The sequence below is a fragment of the Protopterus annectens genome, chromosome 3.part1, assembly GCF_019279795.1.
Source record: "Protopterus annectens isolate FY-2018-M chromosome 3.part1, PAN1.0, whole genome shotgun sequence".
NCBI classification, from domain to species: domain Eukaryota; kingdom Metazoa; phylum Chordata; order Ceratodontiformes; family Protopteridae; genus Protopterus; species Protopterus annectens.
In genome coordinates this window covers 1,273,141,985-1,273,166,647 of record NC_056732.1, presented here as the reverse complement: position 1 = coordinate 1,273,166,647, position 24,663 = coordinate 1,273,141,985, and the positions used below count along the sequence as shown (strand labels likewise).

The 24,663-nt window shown below is 39.9% G+C and overlaps 1 protein-coding gene across 1 annotated transcript in view; it reads left to right on the top strand.

Annotated features, from left to right (window-relative positions):
* Window positions 1–24,663, top strand: part of LOC122798415 (1-phosphatidylinositol 4,5-bisphosphate phosphodiesterase gamma-1-like) — a 3,104,897-nt gene that overhangs the window by 765,975 nt on the left and 2,314,259 nt on the right. The window contains exon 5 of the mRNA XM_044067334.1: window positions 2,492–2,576. Within this exon, the coding sequence (XP_043923269.1) occupies window positions 2,492–2,576 (85 nt within the window). The remainder of the gene's footprint in view (window positions 1–2,491; window positions 2,577–24,663) is intronic.

Below are 24,663 nucleotides of genomic sequence, written 5' to 3'. Positions count from 1 at the left end.
CTGATCAAAGACCCTACCCCTCCATGGGACCTGACTGTGGTTCATTCTGCTAGCATTGTTTCATCCTCCCTTTGAGCCAGTGGCTACAGTTGACTTAAGATTTCTGTCATGGAAGACCCTTTTTCTACTGGCTGTCACCTCAGTGAAAAGTGTCCGACCTTCAAGCTCTTTCTTCTAAATTCCTGTACTTAAGTTTTCATAAAGAGAGGGTAGCCTTACATATGAACCCATCCTTTTTGCCTAAGATAGCCAAAGAGGGGGCCATCAATCAGTCTGTCAATCTTCTGTCTTTTTCCATAATTATTAAAATAAAAGAGAGTGCGCCCTTCATTTGCTGGGTGTACATAGACGGTTACATTTCTACTTGGACAGAACCATATCCTTCAGGAAATCTGAGCAGTTGTTTGTATCCTTCACTGAGGGAAAGAAAGGAAAATCCATTAAAAAGGTTACTTCATCTAGATGGTTGAGAGACTGTATTTCCTTTATCTGTTTGGCCAGAAACATACCCTTGCCAGGTCCTATTAAACCTCATTCTACAAGGTGTATGGCAGCTTCTCAAGTCTTTTGGTCCAGGGTTTCAATTGAAGATATTTGTGCTGCAGCTACCTGCTCAAATCCTCATGTGTTTGTTTTGCATTATAAGTTAGATATTATAGCCAGAAGCAGGAATTCCTTTGTCTCTGCCATACTCTGGAATATCCTTCCATGAGAGTCACCCCAGGGTTTTTCGGTAGCTGGGGACCCTGCCCCACAGGTTAATGAAAATGAAGATGACAACATCAGTTAAAGAAGTTATGTTTTACCATAACATTCCATCTGTGTTGTCCATCTTCATTTTTCATTAACCATCCCTCTCCCTTCTAGTCTTTGGGAGACCTGGTGGAACTCTTAGAGGAACTTCTGTTACTTCCAGTTGAGCTCCTGATTTCCTTTCTCATAGTCTTGGATAATTGTATTTATTTAAGATAGAAATTTTTGGTCTTTATGTTATGGGCAAACTCTGTCTGAGGTAGTGTGGGGGAAGTGGGTCATTTTGGGTAGAAGGGAGGAGCTCAACTCTGGAATATCAGACTTGGAGAGCATTTTGTCAATTCTGAGGGTCAGAACAGAGACCCAAAGGTTATTGAAAAGTGAAAATGGACAAGACAGATGGAACGTTATGGTAAGAACATAACTTCTTTTTACCTTCAACCCCCTTGTGGAACTGGAGTCACTCAACATTAAGTGAGCCTTTTAGGGTTACTTGTTTCATTCCCACCTTAATGTTCCACACTTTCTTTTCAGTCCTCTTTGGCTTGTATCTTTCCATTTCTCCTCTTTCTTGATTGACACTTCCCATTCCTTATCACCATCTTAGTTTTTCATTTTAACGCAGTAGACTTCATCTGTTTAATTTGCTACACAATTTCCTATCTATCATTGTAAAGAATTATTCTTCATATTCAATCTTGATGTAAATACCTTTGTTTACTGTTTGCACTTTTGCCTAGTTGCTGATGATAAATACTTGCTGGGCATTTTAGTTTTAACTAGCAGATTAAGGTAAGAATTTGTATTAACTAACAACTGAAGAGGGAAATGTCTGTGATTAGAGTGTTAGCATGCTTTTTCCCCATGCATTTGCTTACTAAAATACCCTACCCCCCCCCGCACTTTCTGCTGTATGATTACAGTTTACAGTTCATTGATGTTTAACTTTATCTTTTTTGCAACTTCACTGAAAAATGTTCTGTGCCTTGCATGTCTGATCTCATCATGAAAATTCAACCAAGATAAAAAAGGCATATTCACAGCCAGCCCTCTGCCTGCAAGTCATGGTTAATGGATAAGAGCATTTGTGTTTGTGAAGGAAGAGGGTGATGCAGAACAAAACCACCTTGCTAACAAGGGCAATAAACCTGTACTCTGCATTAAAATGTCTTATGATGACATCCCTGCAGCACACCAGATGTTCTGGCAGCATTGCTGAAGCTGTTGAAGATCGCTAGGTTACTTCCTGTGAAACAGAACTGACTTCAGGAAGAATTAAGTAAATAAACCAAATGTTTGTTTTCGTTTTCAGGAACTGTTATTTACCACAACTGCAGCACTAGTTCTGGCAGATACTGATAAGTAATGTGAATGTTGTCACTGTTACAGCCCAAAACAATGAAGTGTTCAGTGATGTTAGCTGTCCTGTCACAGCATGTATACAGTAAATAAAACAGGATAGAATGAGCCTGCAAGCTGCTCTGTCATCATATCCAGAAGTTAAAACATTCTTCCTCAGAGATGCCTGTTGCATTGCTTTTGCGACCCATACAAAAAGTCTCAGACAAATAGCGGAGTATTTTATGTAATCTGTTATATCCAAAGAGTAGTGTCAGAAGAGAACAAACATGTTTCTTGTGAAATGGCAGATTTTTTTTAAGCAAATGTTAGTATTCCTTTTCTGAAAGTATTGCTTGGAGTCACCTCCCACTAATTAATTCTCCTGTTTAATTTGCAGCATTACTCCAAAGGATCTTAAGGTGATGCTTCCACAGGTGAATTATCGAGTGCCCAATATGAGATTTCTGCGGGACAAATTAGTGGTAACTTCCTTTTTTTTTTTTTTTTTTTAAATGTTTTGCACTTTGAATGTTCATGTGTCATTTCTTTAAAAAGAAATGGGATCACCATGTGTGTTGTCCATACATTGTGTTATTTTCCAATTTTGTGGAAGGTCTTCTGCATTTTCACTTATCTGTTTAGTAGAAAGAAAATGTAGAGTACTATGTTAATTAGAAAATGTAAGTGGAGCTCGAAAGTAATGCATAATTCTACCTGTCAAGGCCAGCTTTCTGTTGCATAATTACTATTCTGACAGTGTAGCATGAGTAGGGCTATGTGCTTCTTAAAGAACTTCACTTTGTTGTCCTGGGTTTTCTGCTGTGTATCTCTGATCAAGTCAGTTAACCAGACAGTGTTCTCAAGCTGCCCTTGAAAAGAGGCAGTTGTGCCAGTGGGTTGGGTTTAGCTGGTTACCTCCCCACACGAAAAAGTTACTTATACTGCATCACTGATCACTTGTGTTTCAGAATGAGTCTGGAACTCTTGGATGGTCAACTGGTTGCTTACTAAAAATTTAGCATCTGAGAGGCTGCTTTTGTTTCCCTAGGAGGGTATGAGGGATTCCTCAGGCTAGCCTTTGATTAGTGGAAACTAGGGATTAGCAGAACTATACTCAAGGAAGATAGTAGTTTGTAAGGCATATTTGGAGTGAACACTTGTACTTCACTGACTGATACCTGAATTTGGCTCCTTAAGAGTATTGAAGCTAAGCATACGTACAGATGTCCACAGTGTGATGAACCACTGGTTGCCTCCTCCATTACCATTTGCTTCCTGTTTAGTTGGTGGGAGCTTGTAGGACCATAATTATGCCATTAGGGATATCTGATTTGAGAACGCTCAAGTTGTAAATGAAGGGAAAATTGATTGATTGGCATCTGCCATTGGGAGTCACTTAAGGGAGAGAAGTGTGAAAAAGAGGGAGCAGCAGACTTAGATTTAGGATTTGTTTAAATGTCAGTGGACAACATGTTTCAGATTTGGAAATGGGGAGTCATCAAGCATTTTTGGCTCATAGTATAGTTAGTGTTGAGGAAGATCATAAGGATAGAGTGATAGAGCAGGAGAATGCTACTGAAAACGTGAAGTACACAGCAAAGGAATCAGTGCGGATGAACAGAGTACATAACAGCTACTGTCACAGAAAATTTGATGATTTTGATGCTGCTACTGAGGTTTCACTAGCAGACTGGGTGATGCTGGAGACATGGCTAGTGACAGTAGTGGGGAATGGAGCAGCCAAAGACTATCTGCAGTCATGAGAAATGGAGCAACCAAAGGAGAGAGGTATGGGATTTTGTACTTTATCATGGCTCCTGGTGGATGCTAGTGTATTTGAAACACACAGGCATTTGTTTGAGGAGGGGTGGAGGTAGTGGAATGGATTATCGACAGATTTCCACAGCGAGGCATGCTCATGGAAACATAAATATTTCTCTCATTAACATCCTTGCATGTCTTATTTACATAACTGTACTGTGTTGGGATTGGAGGGATTCATTCTCCCAATCTTTATCCACTGAAGTTCCATAATTAAATGCATGGATAATTAATCCATTTTGCAGCTCTGAAGTCAGTGGGAGGCATGCTGATAAAAGGAGCAGAAGCAACAAACCTCTATGTGAAGCAAAATGTGCAGTGCAAGGGCAGTATAAAAGCTGTCAAAAATGGTGGCATCAGACATTAGGGAGAAATGTGCATTCACAGTGTATAGAAAAGGGAGGCAGGATCATCTGAAGCAGAGAAGCAGGAAAGACGTATGAAAAAAATAAAAGCTCTGATTTAGGTATTAATTGGAATTTTAGGTCTACAGGAATTAACTTTTACTAGATTGTTAAGGAACAATTAAATCAAAAGAAGTAATGAAGCTTACGTGGAGGGGATGGCATACAGGAACAATGAAAAAACAAGTCAACCTTCTTTAATAGAGAGGGTAGATTACCAAACCCAGCCAGTGAATATACTCTGATAACATGTCTTTATCATCGTAACATAATTTTTGCTCCATTTCAATTTCTCTGTAAATTAATTTCTTATTATTCAACTTTGTTAGGTAATTTATACTTTAGGGTAAATAAAATGTTCTGTTAATAAATATGTATACATCTGTTTCACTACTGTGTATTTATATCCTTTGTTAATATTTATGCTGCATACCTCTGTGCGTTTATTGCTGCCATTTGGCCAGGGTTTATACTTTTGATTTCCATTTTCTAGTAACTGCTTTTTTTGCAGCCACCAGAATTTAACTTAACAAAGACTTTCTATATCTAGCAGTTCAGATCCTGTATCCCAGCTCAAAGAAGTCATTTCCCTAGTTACACTCATTTGCTCGCTCAGTATTTCTGACAGAGTACTCTGCAGGGAATTTTTAAAGTCTGCCAACTCATTCATTACGTTGGAACATGTGCTCCCAAGTACCACTTTTTCCCCCCTTACACCTCCAACATTTGCCATCTGCGTGAGGAAAAATTCTTTGTAGCCTGCTTGGGGAATAAGAGTATCTATGCAAACATTTCCAGGCAAAAATTCTAAATCATTTAGATTTTGTTGCATATGTGAGTCCATGCATATGTTCTCTCATTATTTCTTTGTGAATTGCTTATCTTATCTCTGTTCCCTAATCTTTTCTGATGACCTCTGATTCCTATAGTTATCATGCAGTTTTTTATATTCCCTACTAATTATCCATTTCCTGACAGCAGCTTTTCTAGATTCAATTAAACATTTAGCAAGTGCAGGTCTTTCATTTAGAATTCCCTTATCTCTTTTTCTTTGCCTTTACTGTACTCTGTCGATCCCTGATAGGGAATGCAGTCATTAGCCTGCAATCCAAATGTCTTCTCGACTTCTTCCCTTTCTGTTACCTTTCCTACTCTCATTATTTGTTCCCAGTACCTGGTTCCTTTTTCAGCTTTCTCCAGTAAATTCTAGCCTTGTCCTGCCTATTCTCTGTACCCCTAATTGCAGTCATCCCTATTGTCAGAATCTCCTTTCTCCATTCATGTGTTGCCTTAGTTCTTAGTATACGTGTCGAAAGATTTTACTCTTCTAACATATTCTGGAAGAATCACACCAAGTTCTTGTAAGCAAGTAAAACAGCTTTATTTTACATGCATGGAGATCTGCTACATGATAGTAATATGCTAGCAGTCTGGTTACTTGTACTTTGAGTTCTCCTTATATAGACCCTCCTGCATTACATACGTAGCACACAGAACATTCATTAAAATTGATAGTTTGATTACTTGTTTTTACCAGCCAGTACCACAGTTATTCTTGCACCATTAACTTTATCAGCAGTTTAAGATTAACTCCTGCATTCCTCAGTGATCAACATTTTCCAGAACATTTCAGTTTGCACGCAGTGAACATTTTTCTGCTTAACCCTTTAAATACAGAATACAAAATATGTTGACTTCAGTATTTTTCCACATTTCCCTTACAACATTTTGTATACTGTTTATTTTACACAATCCCAGATCGTTGTATACCTTCTCATAATCAGAGAAATATGCTTTTGTAGCATTGGCAGAGATAACCTTCGATATTATCATTTTGATACATGGTATGCAACAGCAGCCAAGCAGCAAAATATGATTGCACCAACACATACAGCAATTAAAATGTTCATCAACACAGAACCCCAGTTTCCAAACAGGTTTTGGAAAAAGTCAGTCAAGGGGTTTGGACCAGGTTTAGTCAGTTCAAAAACTTGTTGAACTATTTTTCCTTCGCCGCTAGGGTGAAATCGAGCCATACGGTTCTGCAACACTACGGTTCTCATCGCCAATTAGGTCCGTCACCAATTCTAGCGCTGAAAATGTCGCATTACTCAGAGTCTCTAACAGTTTTGACAGTTTTCTCAGTTCCCAGATGGATTTTACTGTCCCATACGCTGGCATAATACCAGCCCAAGCAATTACATCATCGCCTAGGTCCATATGTGAGAGTCCTTTGCTGCTGACGGTGCCAAGTCATGGTGATAAATCCATGACGCATCAATGTTACCTACAGGATTAATAGGTTTATTAAGAGAACGTGCATTTCGTATTTTATCTTGAGGTAATACATTTGCGTATCTGATACCTGGTATCAGATATCCCAAAAAACAACTTCCTGACCAGCCATATGGTAACCATTTATATGCTTTCCTACCACAAATAAAATAACAATCATTTGTTTTGATGGTAATATTGGTTGCAAATTCATAACTCCCATTTGGCTTTAGCCCTTAAATAACAGGCCATATACATACAGCATTTTTTCAACCAAACTAGTATCATTTACATTGATGTCTTTTTTTATAGCTCCAAACTTGGTCTCACACTGCCTTCTAGGGTACAATTATGAACTATTGTCATATTACATAGGCTCAGCCCCACCTTAACTTTCCCAATCTTTTGAAAACACACTGTTCCGTTTTGGCACCCCAGAAAAGGCAGCGCCACCTTGTCTCTCAGTGGTACTTCTGTGGTTTCAAACAACAAATTATTCCAAGTATCATTTGTTCCCAGAGGGGCTGTCCCTAACATTAAGCCACTATATACAGTAGGTATTGCAGTACATACCCAACAATTTGAGACATTCATTGAGGATGCATATGCATATTTAATCGCTTGATATGTATTAAAGTTTGGATGCCAGCTGGTGTGTTTGTCTCTTTTTGAATGGCTAGCTTCATTAAAAAAACAGAAATGGCCAAAACAGAAATATTACAATCACAATAGTTATAAACAATAAAACATTGCAATAGAACCATTTTTTCTTATTCTCATTATTGTCCTTCATGGCTACTGCGACTTCGTCTCTTGAACCTGAAAAATAATCATTCGTTAAACAGCTGTTAGAATTGGTCAGCATTTTCCTCATGTACTCAGCTAACTCCTCACCCCCCTCACGTTCCGCAGGCAACAAGTTTTGCCACTGCGGACGAAATAAGGTCTCCCAGACAACAAATCAAATGGGGTGACTCCTTTGAGTTGGGAGTTGTCCGCATGGAAAGGAGGGCTAGAGGTAGACAGGTAATCCAAGACTGATGTGTCTCGCCATGAGTTTTCTCAACTTGCCTTTTAGAATGCCGTTATGGCATTCCACCAACCCTGCTGACTGTGGGTGGTAGGCACAATGGTGTTTCAATTCAATTTGGAAAACTGTAGACAGTTTCTGAATGATCTGATTGACAAAATGCGTGCCGTTGTCAGAGTAGATGCGTGTAGGAAGTCCAAAGTGTGGGACGATGTGATTGACCACAATTTTAGCCACTGTTTGAGCATCCGGATGTGTCACCGAAAGGCCTCAACCCACTTAGTAAATGCATCCACTATCACTAACACAAACTTCTTTAGTTGTGCCGGGGTCCATTCGATGAAGTCCATACATATTGTATGAAAAGGATAGGGGGGGTGTTGGAAATGATGCCGGAGCAACTCTGACCCCTCCCCCGTGGTATTTAGCACATACTATGCAGGATAGACAAAAACGTTTTGCATATGCAATAAAACCCTTGGTCCAAAAGGTAACCATAGCTGCAGGGCCCAGATGGGAAGGGCCATGCACAACTAGTGCTGCATACCTAAAAAGATTAGTAGGCAAAACATATTTATTATCCGGTCCCACATAGATTCCTTTGTTCTGCCTAACACCATACCTAGTCCAGCGTTGTTTTTCCTGTACTGTGCTAAGTTCCTGCATGACTTGTAAGGTTTGCAAATCAAATTTATCTGTTGGTTGTAATTCTGTAGGTGTGGTTTCAAGTGAAAAGGTACTGGACATAGCTGCCTCTTTGGCTGCTTTGTCTGCTAGGGCATTACCAAGTGATACCGGGTCCTTAGCACGGTATGAGCAGCATTTACAGATGGCCAAACCCCGTGGCCGTTGGACGACTTTGTAGTAATTCAAGGATTAGGTCTTTGTGCATAATGTCTTTCCCGAGGTTGTAACCATCCCCCTATTTTTCCATTGCTGAGCAAACACATGCACCGTAGAGAAGGCATATTGACTATCCATATAGATAGTGACATCCCTGTCCTCCGAAAGGAGACATGCCCTTGTCACAGCAATCAGTTCCGCTGCTTGAGCTGGATAAGTTCGGGAGTGGTCTTGCCTCTATTATCTGAGTTGCAGTAGTAACTGCATACCCTACCTGAGTGGTGCCTGTTTCTGTTTTGCGTGCTGACCCATCTACAAACAGTGTCCAGTCCGCATGTAGTAAGGGTTGATCTTTAAGATCCGGTCTTGGTAGAACTTTAGAATGTATGAAATCTAAGCATACATGCAGAATACCGTCTTCAGCAACAGGTAGCAATGTCGCTGGATTTAAGGTAGTGCATCTCTCAATTGTCATGTGTGGCTGCGATAACAGCGTAGTCATACAAGATAAATGTCTGCTAGGTGACAGAAATGTTAACTTGTCCTGCAGAAGGATGACTGCTACAGAGTGGGACTTTTAACGAAGATCGTGGAACAATACCAACGTGGCAGACGCTTGTACCGCCAAAGCAGCTGCAATTACTGCTTGCACACAGTGTGGTAATGCTCATGCTACTGAGTCTAATTTGCTAGAGTAAAATGCCAATGGTCTTAACTTATCTCCATACATTTGCATTAAAACAGATGTCATAAATCCCTGCTTGCAATCTACAGTCTGTATAAAGGTCTTACTGTAATCTGGAAACCCCAATGTTGCTGACCCAGCTATCAGTTGCTTGATCCTAGTAAATGCCTGTACTGCCTTGTCTGTCCAGTGCAGCAAATCTTTGCCGCCATCGGTATTGCAAGAATTAAGTCTGATAGCGGGTGCACGCCTTGGAGTTGGGAATCCAACTCGACAGAAGTTCGTAATGGCTAAAAAGGACATCATTTCTTTTTTGTAGTTGGCATGGGGGCTTGTAAAATAGCATTTTTCTGCTGTCATCTAATCACCTGCCCTTCCCAGAGATAGTATAACCCAGGTAACATACTTCTAATTTACAAAATTGTAACTTAGACTTATTTACCTTATGTCCTTCGTGTGCCAGAAAGTGTAGTAGTCGAATAGTCTCGACTTACAGAGTTCTTCCGTAGTCGCGGCTAGGAGGATATCATCCACGTACAGCAGTAGGTGGCACCCTTGGGCTGGTTGGAACTGAGCCAAATTGGTGGACATCTCTTGTGAGAAGATGGTCGGACTTTCGCGGTGTCCCCGCGGTAACCTGGTATAGGTATAACGCTTACCCATAAATGTAAATGCAAACCAAAATCTACTATCTTTCTGCAAGGGAATAGAGAAAAGGCATTACTGATATCAATTACAGAAAAGTAGTTATCCGTAGGAAGGATATCGTTCAGCAGAATAGACGGATCTGGGACCATGGGGCCCGAGGTACCACTGTGGCATTTATTGCCTGTAAGTCTTGTACCATCCTCCATGTCCCATCCGCTTTTTTTTTTTACTGGAAATAAGGCGTATTACGGTGAGTCTGTGCACAGAATTAATACTCCAGCTTTCAAAGTGCTGAGACTACCGTAAAATGCCCTCCTCTGCCTTTCTGCTCAAGGGATACTGCTGTTTATGAGGTCTAAATTCTGACTTGGGTGTAATCTTTACCTGTCCTGCCATTTTAATCAGTCCAATATCGTGCTGACCCTGCGACCATAATAAGTTTGGCACTGGTTGGGATTCCAATTGCATAGTTGATGCTAGTGCTGTTAGATTTACCATTTGATATTCCTCATTTTTTTGCCATTTCCTGTCCCCACCCATCGCCTTCACTTGTACCTACTTCCCCATTCTCACTTTCTTCTTCTTCCTCATACCCTCCATCTACGTCTTCTTCATGTCCAGGAACCTTGAACTAACATTAAAGTTCCATCTTCACTAACTGTAAAAGTCTGGGCTTTTTTATCCTTTTTTTCCTTCAGATATTTCTCAGCATGTCTAGCATACTCCATAAGGGGCTGTAGACGCGCTGTCCTGTGTGTGATCATATGCTTTTGTATAAAGTTACCAATGGCTGTCTTGTATCCCTTTAGGAATGCATTTTTCAGTTGCTGTTCATAGGTGAGTCATTTTCCTGATTTTCTACCTTAATCAACCCACTATGAGCATCAAAACATTGTGTGAGACGATGTAGATAACTGTCTATGGTTTCGTCATCTGATTGAATGCATTGATCAATGCAAGTCCAATCTGCCATGGGCAACCAATGTTCTTCTATTTTATCTAAGATAGTCTTTACTCTAGTACTGAACACTTGGAAGTTTTATTATCTTCCTTTTAACAAAGTACACATCTCTTTCACTTGAATTACCACACCCTCTCTTTTTTTTTTTTTTTTTGTCTTATTTCCTGCCTGTTTGTGCAGTAATCTTACTAGATTTTGACATTCTGACTTATTTAAACATCCACTAAACCCATGATCTTTTTTTCTATTTATCTAAATATTTTACGCTCTTTGGGTGTAAATCAAACATAAACTTTTATCTTTAGTTATGTCATCACCTTTGACGCAACTGGTTCCTGTTCCCATTTCTCTTACGAGAAACTATTCCTGTTCCTGAGATCTCTTGTATATGGAATCTATTCACATATACTCCTTATACTTTGAGAAAATTAAATTTCTCCCTTGACTAGTCCCTTAAAATTTAGACAAAATTCCAATCAGAAACAACAAAAAAATAGCTTTTCTTTTTGCTTACCTTTGTGATTCCTCCGCCCTGTTTCGGCTGCCACCTCACGGATTGAATCTGAAAGAGTGACTGGCCTCTAATTTCAACCTGTTTCAGTTGGAGGTCTTTCATTCGAGGAGAGCCTGATCTCTCTCCACCCGCGCAGGTTTTCAGCCTCTCTTTGTTCGATTCAGGCCAAGGCAGGGGCCGCCCTAACGCTAGCCAGTTATGTCGAAGATTTTACTCTTCTAACATATTCTGGAAGAATCACACCAAGTTCTTGTAAGCAAGTAAAACAGCTTTATTTTACATGCATGGAGATCTGCTACATGATAGTAATATGCTAGCAGTCTGGTTACTTGTACTTTGAGTTCTCCTTATATAGACCCTCCTGCACGTACATACACGTAGCACACAGAACATTCATTAAAATTGATAGTTTGATTACTTGTTTTTACCAGCCAGTACCACAGTTATTCTTGCACCATTAACTTTATCAGCAGTTTAAGATTAACTCCTGCATTCCTCAGTGATCAACATTTTCCAGAACATTTCAGTTTGCACGCAGTGAACATTTTTCTGCTTAACCCTTTAAATACAGAATACAAAATATGTTGACTTCAGTATTTTTCCACAATACGTTTTACTACTTTATGAATATAATATTCTCTGTGACTGTTACTCTCCTTAAGGATCTGTGTCCAAAATCCCACTTTTTCCTAATTTCTTGAATTGCTTCATCATCCCTTTCCACTTTGAATTGTAGCCTTCTTCTGTCAAGTACAAGAACCTCAGTTTTGCAATTCTGAAGAATCCCTTCAAGTTATGTGATCCTAAACATCCTTGTTATGTTGGGAGGATCACCTTATCCTGCTTGACTCTTGCCCTCTTCCCTACCCAGATAAAATGCTTAAACTCTTTATTAATTGCTATCCTCAGATTCTCTGGTTAATAAAAATGTCTGACCTGTGTATGCAACTAAATGGACTGAAAACATTTTTACTGCTTGAATCTTGCTGTCCATATCCTTAGACATGAGCTTCCAGATGTTCATCGTGTTTCACTGTTGCAGTCATTACTCTTGGGTTATCCTGCTGGCAGGCTACCCGCAGTCAGCCTGAATTCCAAAATCCTGGTCCGGCGTCGGTTGCTGTCGCCTGTTCCCTGATGTCAGTGCGCCAGGGGTATAAAAGATGCAGCCGACACCATTTTCTTCAATCTTCCTTGCCGCTCGCTGCCCGAAGCAAAAGCCGTTCTCAAGTGCCGGTCGGCCGACTCCTGAGATTTTCAAATCCGAATTTCAGAACCAAAGTCTTCATTAAAGCTAAGTTCCCCGTTGGGGAAACTTTTTTCTTGCTCCAGACCGATGTCAGACAAAGTTAACAATTGTATTTCTTGTGGGAAGCAAATACCTCATAAGGATTTTCACTCTTGCGGTATTCCTTGCTTAGGCCCTGACCACGACGTTGCTAGCTGTTGGTTTTGTGTTAGATTTAACCAATGCACTATTAAGCGTTGGTTCGATTTTGCATTTCATTACTTTGGCTGAAGGTTTAATTATATAATGCCGTCGGAACAGCCGACGACCAGAGTTTACAAAAAACGCAAAGACAAGGAAAAGGATAGACATCCGAGGTCCAAAACTGACGACGAGGCCTCCATTAGGCCAGTCACCAGTTCGCCGGTTCTCAGTGAGGCGCTTTCGCAGCCCCTGGTGCCCGCTACCTCAGAGCCACAGGCCGCTTCCGACTCCCACGTGGAGCCGACTGGGCTTCTGGATACTCAAGGTATTGGACACTCGAAAATTCCCTCAGATGGGTCCAGAGCCGCTGAGCAGGCATCGGCTTCTGAGAGAGTCTTCATACCTACACAGTTATATGTTAAACCATCTGCAGCTCTAAAGACAAAAAAACAAGTACAACATTCTCCTACTGAGACTTCCATGCTTAAAAAACAGATGCTTAAAATGGCTGAAGACCTAATTACATTGATCAGGGGTTCCCATCCCCCTCCTGATAAGAGGCCTGGGCAAGAGACAGAATATGATTCTTCTGATCAGGTTTCTATTTCCTCTGATTCCTCTTCTGAACAGGATTATTCTGTTCCTCCCTATGAGGATTCTGATGCTGAAGAATCCATTCCTTCAGCCTCTCCTGCTGAGGATTATTCTTTTGGGGAAACCCTGCATACCATGAGGGGGCATTTCCACTGGGAGAGCCAAGATTACTCCAGAATCTAAAAAAAGGCTCAGAGACTTTCTGCTACTTCCTCAGCACAGACCTCTTGCTATTCCACCTGTTCTAGACATTGTAGATGATGTATTTTCAGAGCCTGTCCCCTGTCCCCTGACTCTTTACCCCCTGCACCTGCTAAGCCAGACAGATACTACAGGGACCCAGATTCTCATAAATTCCTATATAAAAACCCCGCTGCTGACCCAGAAATTATATCTCAAGGTCCCAAAGGGGTCACTGGACAGATGGGGGAAAAAAGTTTACACTTCTGCTACCTTGGCTGTAAGTGCTTTAAATTGTCAGTTTCATATGCTTAAATATCAGCAATACTTAATGTCACTGCTTAAACAGAAAATGTTGACAAATTCTGAATGTTCAGAGAACAAGGAAACGCCGGATTTATTGCATGCAGCTGAACAAGTGGGAAAACACACTTTGCAATTTGGTTATGATTCACTGGAGGCCTCTTGCATGGCCACTGTTACAAGTTCTGTTATTAGAAGGCATGCTTGGTTAAAGGAACAGAATCTGACTGATCATGTTAAAGCAAAATTATTAGATGCTCCATTACAGCATGATACTTTGTTTGGTGCTAAAGCAGAAGAGAGTTGTTGAAGAAAATGGAGGGTAAAGCGAAATCCATGCAGACAGTTAAGGATTTCTTACAGGTACAGCCACCCAGATTAAGCAGGAAATGGCCTTCAAAAAATTGGTCCTTTCCAGTGTCAGACAGGCCACAAAGAGGCAGATCTTTTCCCTTACACCCAACTTTCCATGTAGAAATTCTATGCCTCTTGTGAAAGTCTCAATACCTTTTTCCCATTCAATCCAACATTTGCCATCTGCTGAGGAAATTCTTTGTAGCCTGCTTGGGGAATAAGAGTTTATGCAAACATTTCCAGGCAATTAATCATTTAGATTTTGTTGCATATGTGAGTCCATGCATATGTTCTCTCATTATTTCTTTGTGAATTGCTTATCTTATCTCTGTTCCCTAATCTTTTCTGATGACCTCTGATTCCTATAGTTATCATGCAGTTTTTATATTCCTACTAATTATCCATTTCTGACAGCAGCTTTTCTAGATTCAATTAAACATTTAGCAAGTGCAGGTCTTTCATTTAGAATTCTTATCTCTTTTCTTTGCCTTTACTGTACTCTGTCGATCCTGATAGGAATGCAGTCATTAGCCTGCAATCCAAATGTCTTCTACTTCTTCCCTTTCTGTTACCTTTCCTACTCTCATTATTTGTTCCCAGTACCTGGTTCCTTTTTCAGCTTTCTCCAGTAAATTCTAGCCTTGTCCTGCCTATTCTCTGTACCCCTAATTGCAGTCATCCCTATTGTCAGAATCTCCTTTCTCCATTCATGTGTTGCCTAGTTCTTAGATATGTCAAAGATTTTACTCTTCTAACATATTCTGGAAGAATCACACAAGTTCTTGTAAGCAAGTAAAACAGCTTTATTTTACATGCATGGAGATCTGCTACATGATAGTAATATGCAGCAGTCTGGTTACTTGTACTTTGAGTTCTCCTTATATAGACCCTCCTGCAATACTACGTAGACACAGAACATTCATTAAAATTGATAGTTTGATTACTTGTTTTTACAGCCAGTACCACAGTTATTCTTGCACCATTAACTTTATCAGCAGTTTAAGATTAACTCCTGCATTCCTCAGTGATCAACATTTTCCAGAACATTTCAGTTTGACAGTGAACATTTTTCTGTTAACCCTTTAAATACAGAATACAAAATATGTTGACTTCAGTATTTTCCACATTTCCCTTACAACATTTTGTATACTGTTTATTTTACACAATCCCAGATCGTTGATACCTTCTCATAATCAGAGAAATATGCTTTGTAGCATTGGCAGAGATAACCTTGATATTATCATTTTGATACATGGTATGCAACAGCAGCCAAGCCAAAATATGATTGCACCAACACATACAGCAATTAAAATGTTCATCAACACAGAACCCCAGTTTCCAAACAGGTTTTGGAAAAAGTCAGTCAAGGGTTTGGACCAGGTTTAGTCAGTTCAAAACTTGTTGAACTATTTTTCCTTCCGCTAGGGTGAAATGGCCATACGGTTCTGCAACACTACGGTTCTCATCGCATTTCTTCCGTCACCAATTCTAGCGCTGAAAATGTCGCATACTCAGAGTCTCTAACAGTTTTGACAGTTTTCTCAGTTCCCAGATGGATTTTACTGTCCCATGCTGGCAAATACCAGCCCAGCATTACCATCGCCTAGGTCCATATGTGAGAGTCCTTTGCTGCTGGCGGTGCCAAGTCATGGTGATAAATCCATGACGCATCAATGTTACCTACAGGATTAATAGGTTTATTAAGAGAACGTGCATTTGTATTTTATCTTGAGGTAATACATTTGGTATCTGATACCTGGTATCAGATATCCCAAAAACAACTTCCTGACCAGCCATATGGTAACCATTTATATGCTTTCCTACCACAAATAAAATAACAATCATTTGTTTTGATGGTAATATTGGTTGCAAATTCATAACTCCCATTTGGCTTTAGCCCTAAATAACAGGCCATATACATACAGCATTTTTCAACCAAACTAGTATCATTTACATTGATGTCTTTTTATAGCTCCAAACTTGGTCTCACACTGCCCTTCTAGGGTACAATTATGAACTATTGTCAATTACATGGCTCAGCCCACCTTAACTTTCCCAATCTTTTGAAAACACACTGTTCCGTTTTGGCACCCCAGAAGAGGCAGCGCCACCTTGTCTCTCAGTGGTACTTCTGTGGTTTCAAACAACAAATTATTTCAAGTATCATTTGTTCCCAGAGGGGCTGTCCCTAACATTAAGCCACTATGTACAGTAGGTATTGCAGTACATACCCAACAATTTGCGACATTCATTGAGGATGCATATGCATATTTAATCGCTTGATATGTATTAAAGTTTGGATGCCAGTTGGTGTGTTTGTCTCTTTTCGAATGGCTAGCTTTATTAAAAAACAGAAATGGCCAAAACAGAAATATTACAATCACAATAGTTATAAACAATAAAACATTGCAATAGAACCATTTTCTCTTATTCTCATTATTGTCCTTTATGGTTACTGCTTACTTCGTCTCTTGAACCTGAAAATAATCATTGTTAAACAGCTGTTAGAATTGGTCAGCATTTTCCTCATGTACTCAGCTAACTCTCACCTCACGTCAGGCAACAAGTTTTGCCACTGGACGTAATAAGTCTCCCATACAACAACTCAAATGGGGTGACCCTTTGAGTTGGGAGTTGTCCGCATGGAAAGGAGGGCTAGAGGTAGACAGGTAATCCAAGACTGATGTGTGCCATGAGTTTTCTCAACTTGCCTTTTAGAATGCTTATGGCATTCCACCAACCCTGCTGACTGTGGGTGGTAGGCACAATGGTGTTTCAATTCAATTTGGAAAACTGTAGACAGTTTCTGAATGATCTGATTGACAAAATGCGTGCCGTTGTCAGAGTAGATGCGTAGGAAGTCCAAAGTGTGGGACGATGTGATTGACCACAATTTTAGCCACTGTTTGAGCATCCGGATGTGTCACCGAAAGGCCTCAACCCACTTAGTAAATGCATCCACTATCACTAACACAAACTTCTTTAGTTGTGCGGGTCCATTCATGAAGTCCATACATATTGTATGAAAGGATAGGGTGTTGGAAATGATGCGAGCAACTCTGACCCTCCCGTGGTATTTAGCACATACTATGCAGGATAGACAAAAGCTTTTGCATATGCAATAAAACCCTTGGTCCAAAAGGTAACCATAGCTGCAGGGCCCAGATGGGAAGGGCCATGCACAACTAGTGCTGCATACCTAAAAGATTAGTAGGCAAAACATATTTATTATCCGTCCCACATAGATTCCTTTGTTCTGCCTAACACCATACCTAGTCCAGTTGTTTTTCCTGTACTGTGCTAAGTTCCTGCATGACTTGTAAGGTTTGCAAATCAAATTTATCTGTTGGTTGTAATTCTGTAGGTGTGGTTTCAAGTGAAGGTACTGGACATAGCTGCCTCTTTGGCTGCTTTGTCTGCTAGAACCAAGTGATACCGGTCCTTAGCACGGTATGAGCAGCATTTACAGATGGCCAAACCGTGGCGTTGGACTTGTAGTAATTCAAGGATTAGGTCTTTGTGCATAATGTCTTTCCCGAGGTTGTAACCATCCCCTATTTTTCCATTGCTGAGCAAACACATGCAAGTAGAAGGCATATTGACTATCCAATAGATAGTGACATCCCTGTCCTCAAAGGAGACATGCCCTTGTCACAGCAATCAGTTCGCTGCTAGCGGATAAGTTCGAGTGGTCTTGCCTCTATTATCTGAGTTGCAGTAGTAACTGCATACCCTACCTGAGTGGTGCCTGTTTCTGTTTTGCTGACCCATCTACAAACAGTGTCCAGTCCGCATGTAGAAGGTTGATCTTTAAGATCCGGTCTTGGTAGAACTTTAGAATGTATGAAATCTAAGCATACATGCAGAATACGCTTCAGCAACAGGTAGCAATGTCTGGATTTAAGGTAGTGCATCTCTCAATTGTCATGTGTGGCTGCGATAACAGCGTAGTCATACAAGATAAATGTCTGCTAGGTGACAGAAATGTTAACTTGTCCTGCAGAAGGATGACTGCTACAGAGTCGGACTTTTAACGTAAGATCTGGAACAATACCAACGTGGCAGACGTTGTACCGCCAAAGCAGCTGCAATTACTGCTTGCACACAGTGTGGTAATGCTCATGCTACTGAGTCTAATTGCTAGAGTAAAATGCCAATGGTCTTAACTTATCTCCATACATTTGCATTAAAACAGATGTCATAAATCCCTGCTTGCAATCTACAGTCTGTATAAAGGTCTTACTGTAATCTGGAAACCCCAATGTTGCTGACCCAGCTATCAGTTGCTTGATCCTAGTAAATGCCTGTACTGCCTTGTCTGTCCAGTGCAGCAAATCTTTGCGCCATCGGTATGCAAGAATTAAGTCTGATAGCGGTGCACTCTTAGTTGGGAATCCAACTGCAGTTCGTAATGGCTAAAAAGGACATCATTTCTTTTGTAGTTGGCATGGGGCTTGTAAAATAGCATTTTTCTGCTGTCATCTAATCACCTGCCCTTCCCAGAGATAGTATAACCCAGGTAAATACTTCTAATTTACAAAATTGTAACTTAGACTTATTTACCTTATGTCCTTGTGCCAGAAAGTGTAAGTCAATAGTCTCGGACTTACAGAGTTCTTCCGTGTCGCCTAGAGGATATCATCCACGCAGCAGTAGGTGGCACCCTTGGGCTGGTTGGAACTGAGCCAAATTGGTGGACATCTCTTGTGAGAAGATGGTGACTTTCGCAGTGTCCTCGGTAACCTGGTATAGGTATAACGCTTCCCATAAATGTAAATGCAAACCAAAATCTACTATCTTTCTGCAAGGGAATAGAGAAAAGGCATTACTGATATCAATTACAGAAAAGTAGTTATCCGTGGAAGGATATCGTTCAGCAGAATAGCGGATCTGGGACCATGGGGGCCGAGGTACCACTGTGGCATTTACTGCCTGCAGGTCTTGTACCATCCTCCATGTCCCATCCGTTTACTGGAAATAACGATACGGTGAGTCTGTGCACAGAATTAATACTCCAGCTTTCAAAAGTGCTGAGACTACCGGTAAAATGCCCTCCTCTGCCTTTCTGCTCAAGGGATACTGCTGTTTATGAGGTCTAAATTCTGACTTGGGTGTAATCTTTACCTGTCCTGCCATTTTAATCAGTCCAATATCGTGCTGACCCTCTACCATAATAAGTTTGGCACTGGTTGGGATTCCAATTGCATAGTTGATGCTAGTGCTGTTAGATTTACCATTTGATATTCCTCATTTTTTTGCCATTTCCTGTCCCCACCCATCGCCTTCACTTGTACCTACTTCCCCATTCTCACTTTCTTCTTCTTCCTCATACCCTCCATACCTTCTTCTGTCCGGAACCTTGAACTAACATTAAAGTTCCATCTTCACTAACTGTAAAAGTCTGGGCTTTTTATCCTTTTTCCTTCAGATATTTCTCAGCATGTCTAGCATACTCCATAAGGGGCTGTAACGCTGTCCTGTGTGATCATATGCTTTTGTATAAAGTTACCAATGGCTGTCTTGCAGCCCTTTAAATGCATTTTTCAGTTGCTGTTCATAGGAGTCATTTTCCTGATTTTCTACCTTAATCAACCCACTATGAGCATCAAAACATTGTGTGAGCGATGTAGATAACTGTCTATGGTTTCATCTGATTGAATGCATTGATTAATGCAAGTCCAATCTGCCTTGGGCTTCCAATGTTCTTCATTTTATCTAAGAGAGTCTTTATTCTAGTTCTGCACACTTGGAAGTTTTATTATCTTCCTTTAACAAAGTAACATCTCTTTCACTTGAATTACCACACCCTCTCTTTGTCTTATTTCCTGCCTGTTTGTGCAGTAATCTTACTAGATTTTGACATTCTGACTTATTTAAACATCCACTAAACCCATGATCTTTTCTATTTATCTAAATATTTTACGTCTTTGGGTGTAAATCAAACATAAACTTTTATCTTTAGTTATGTCATCACCTTTGACAACTGGTTCCTGTTCCCATTTCTCTTCAGAAACTATTCCTGTTCCTGAGATCTCTTGTATATGGAATCTATTCACATATACTCCTTATACTTTGAGAAAATTAAATTTCTCCTTGACTAGTCCCTTAAAATTTAGACAAAATTCCAATCAGAAACAACAAAATAGCTTTCTTTTGCTTACCTTGTGATTCCTCCGCCCTGTTTGCTGCCACCTCACGGATTGAATCTGGAAAGAGTGACTGGCCTCTAATTTCAACCTGTTTCAGTTGGAGGTCTTTCATTCGAGGAGAGCCTGATCTCTCCACTCGCAGGTTTTCAGCCTCTTTGTTGATTGTCAGGTCCTAACGTTAGCCAGTTATGTCGAAAGATTTTACTCTTCTAACATATTCTGGAAGAATCACACCAAGTTCTTGTAAGAAAACAGCTTTATTTTACATGCATGGAGATCTGCTACATGATAGTAATATGCTAGCAGTCTGGTTACTTGTACTTTGAGTTCTCCTTATATAGACCCTCCTGCACTACACGTACACAGAACATTCATTAAAATTGATAGTTTTGATTACTTGTTTTACCAGCCAGTACCACAGTTATTCTTGCACCATTAACTTTATCAGCAGTTTAAGATTAACTCCTGCATTCTCAGTGATCAACATTTTCCAGAACATTTCAGTTTGCACGCAGTGAACATTTTCTGCTTAACCCTTTAAATACAGAATACAAAATATGTTGACTTAGTATTTTTCCACAACGTTACTACTTTATGAATATAATATTCTCTGTGACTGTTACTCTCCTTAAGGATCTGTGTCCAAAATCCACTTTTTCCTAATTTCTTGAATTGCTTCATCATCCCTTTCCACTTTGAATTGTAGCCTTCTTCTGTCAAGTCAAGAACCTCAGTTTTGCAATTCTGAAGAATCCTTCAAGTTATGTGATCCTAAACATCCTTGTTATGTTGGGAGGATCACCTTACCTCTTGACTTGCCCTCTTCCCTACCCAGATAAAATGCTTAAACTCTTTATTAATTGCTATCTCAGATCTCTGGTTATAAAATCACGTTATGACTAAATGGCTAAAACATTTTTAGTTGAATCTGCTGTCCTTCCTTAAATGGTAACATTTTGCGTTATCATTACTAATTTATTTCAAAATTTTTTTCAAAGGCATTGACACGTATGTACCAAATATCCCTCAGATTTTACAATACCTAACTGAGATGCTGGACAAAGGCCTTTCCTTTTCATCAATTAAGATTCATGCCTCTGCCATTTCAGCTCATTAGAATACGTAACCACCTATCTTTTTTCATCCTTTAGTAAGGTAGTACCTGAGAGGGGCCAAAAAAACATCAGGCCTCCAAGGAGAGCACCAATTCCGGCATGGGACCTCAATTATGTCTTGGAAAAACTCACACTGCCTCCTTTTGAGCCAGCCTCAACAGCTGATATAAAATTCTTATCCTGGAAAACAGCTCTGCTCCTAGCAATAACCTCTGCATGACGAGTCTCGGAGTTACAAGCACTCATTGCTGTGGAACCTTTTATCATTTTTCATCCAGAAAGGGTTTCTCTGAGGACAAACCCAACATTTATGCCTAAGGTGGTGTCCAGTGTGGCCCTCAACCAAACCATTCACATGCCTACCTTTTATCCAAACCCACAGAACAAGGGTGAGAAATTCTGCATTCTTTGGACATACACAGGCAGCTATGCTTCTATTTGGACAGAACTAAAGCTTTCAGAAAGACTGAGCAACTGTGTGTCATATGCTGCAGGATCGCAAGGAAAGGCTATCTCAAAACAGACTATTTCTAAATGGATAGGCCATTGCATTCATTTCTGCTATTCACAGCATGACAAATCAGTGCCTAAGGGCATTAGGTCTCATTCTACCAGAGCAGCAGCCACTTTAGCAGCCTTCCTTAGAGGAGTACCAGCCAAAGACATATTTGAGGCTGCAACTTGGAGTTCAGTGCACACTTTTACAAAGAACTACCACTTAACTCTTTACTCTAAATCCAGAGCAGGCTTTGCCACTGCAGTTCTGCAGGGCCTCATAGCCTTTCCTAATCCTGTTTAGCCCAGCCACCCATCCTCAGCTTTGGGATTCAACCCAAGAGTAATGACTGCAACAGTGAAACACGATGAACATAGTACAGTTGTGTACCTACCATAAATGTAGATGTTCGAGTGTATTCACTGTTGCAGTCCAGGTTACCCTCCCACAGTTCCCCTCTTTTTTGCTGGGGTTTATGTGTACTTCTGTATTCTATACAACCTATATGCTTGTAGATGAAGGAAATGTTTCTTTACTGCATATATGTTTATTGGCATATTTTTCAGCCTACCAATTTGGGGGCACCTGACATCTGGGGCAAGAAAAACTGAAGAAAATGGCATCGGCTGCAGCTTTCATACCCCTGGCACACTGACGTCAGGGAAGAGGCGACAGCAACTGACGCCGGACCTAGACTTTGGAATTCTGGCCGACTGAGGGTAGCCTGCCAGCAGGATAACCCAAGAGTAATGATTGCAACAGTGAATACACTCTAACATCTACATTTATGGTAGGTACACAACTGTACTTTATAGATAAACAATATTTAGCTAGTCTCACTATCTGTTCCTGATCGACTAAAATAGTTACTTTTCTTACTTACTGAAGAGAGCAAGGCAAGATGGGTGAGTGATCCTTGTTATCAGATCCAGGACAGAATGCTGCTGAGATTTCAGTCTCCTCCAGTATTAAAACATTATTTGTGTACAGAATGACATCACATACATCTGGTCATCTGACTTCTGGTTCCCATGCAACCCCCACTGCCAGATGCTGTCAGGTTTTAGCACCTATGTATTACCATACACTCATAGAGCATTGCTGAAAAGTGGTGCAGCTGCTGGAAGTTATAAAACCATAAAGCAGTTCCACTTTTCCTACAGGCGCTACAACATATTCTCTAGTATAGACAGTGTGTCTGTGGCTCCCTTCAAAACTGTGGGATAACATCTTTATGGCTTAACTCATAAACTAATTTAATTTCAAAAATATTTTTTCAAAGTTTGGTGGATTAACCTCTTCCCTTCCAGTATATGCTGTTAAAACATGCACATTTAATTCAATTACAGTAATCCTTGTACATTTGTTTTCCTTCCAGCAGGGCCCACTGTTGATGCATTTTAACACAAGCAACTTTACAAATATATTTTTAAACACAAGCATCTGTGCAAATCAGTTTGATACACAAATGACACATAATTCTTTACAATATTCCAGGTAGCTTTGCTGGCATAAGTTATACATCCACTCCCCTTCTTCCCCTGGCATGGCTGGCAGTACTTCCCATCTTCACAAGGATCTCTGGCTATTTTTCTTGTTACAGGCTTTTTAAGTCATTCGCTAGGGAGTAGCTCAGAGAGTGCTGACTGCTTACTTCCACCATAGGAACAACAACTATGCAGCCTGAGCTCTTTTTCAGATAATCCATTTGTAATATCATACAGCAAACAAATGTTCATAACTCTTTAACCATAAGAATTAGACAAAAAATGTAAATGCAAAAGTTGCTCAGTGGACACCAATCTTTCCAGCACTGGACATGTTGATAGTGTGCATCTCAGTAATTATTAAATATTTGCCAAAGAATGTTGATGTTATGCATATTTTTTACCATTTGGTAAAACAAATCACAATATCTTGGTTGAACGTACCACGTAGACTCATGCAATGTGTAAGTAATTTGTACATGTGAATGTCAGCTTTAAAAGGATACTCTTACCGTTAGTGTGTGATGCTCCTTTACTGTGATATTCTCAGAAGTATGATGTCATATTTCTCATAATCTGATAATTAAACAAAGCATAATATCTCATCACCTGTAACAGAAATAGACAGAGGCTACATGTCATTGTACAAGTTGCATAGTTCAATGTCATCTTCAAAATGATACATCATGTGTGTCGTTGCCACACTCCTTTGCAAAGATATGGTCATAATAATGAGAACTATCCTAATTTTCATAATGGGACAAATTAGCCAAGCATTTGATTTCTGTCCTTGTCATAGATGAACATTATTTTTTTGCAGAAATTGATATTTGTTTGTTCCTTTAGAATATTACACTTCACCCCTGACCTTGCTTTACTTCCTTGCACACATTCACAGAAATATTGCAAATATATTAATTTTCGTAATCCTACAAGCAAACAAACTGAGATATCTGTCCATGCATGATACTCAAAATTCATATTGTAATTTGAAGTTTTACATTTTGATAGTGGCTTCTAAAGGATACCTCACTCATCACCTTGCCATCTTTCCTAGATATTTATCAAAATATGAAAATGTATCATAATTTTCATAACCTAAGTAATAAACTGATATATTTGCATGTGTACAGCATACAGGTAGTTCTTTTACCATCTTGTAAGTATTAATACTGCCATCAAAAAGTAGATTTTATTCAGCATGTTGACATGCTCCCACGAGAGTCATTCACCAAAATATGAAAAAATGTCATCATTTTTATAACCTGAGTCATAAACA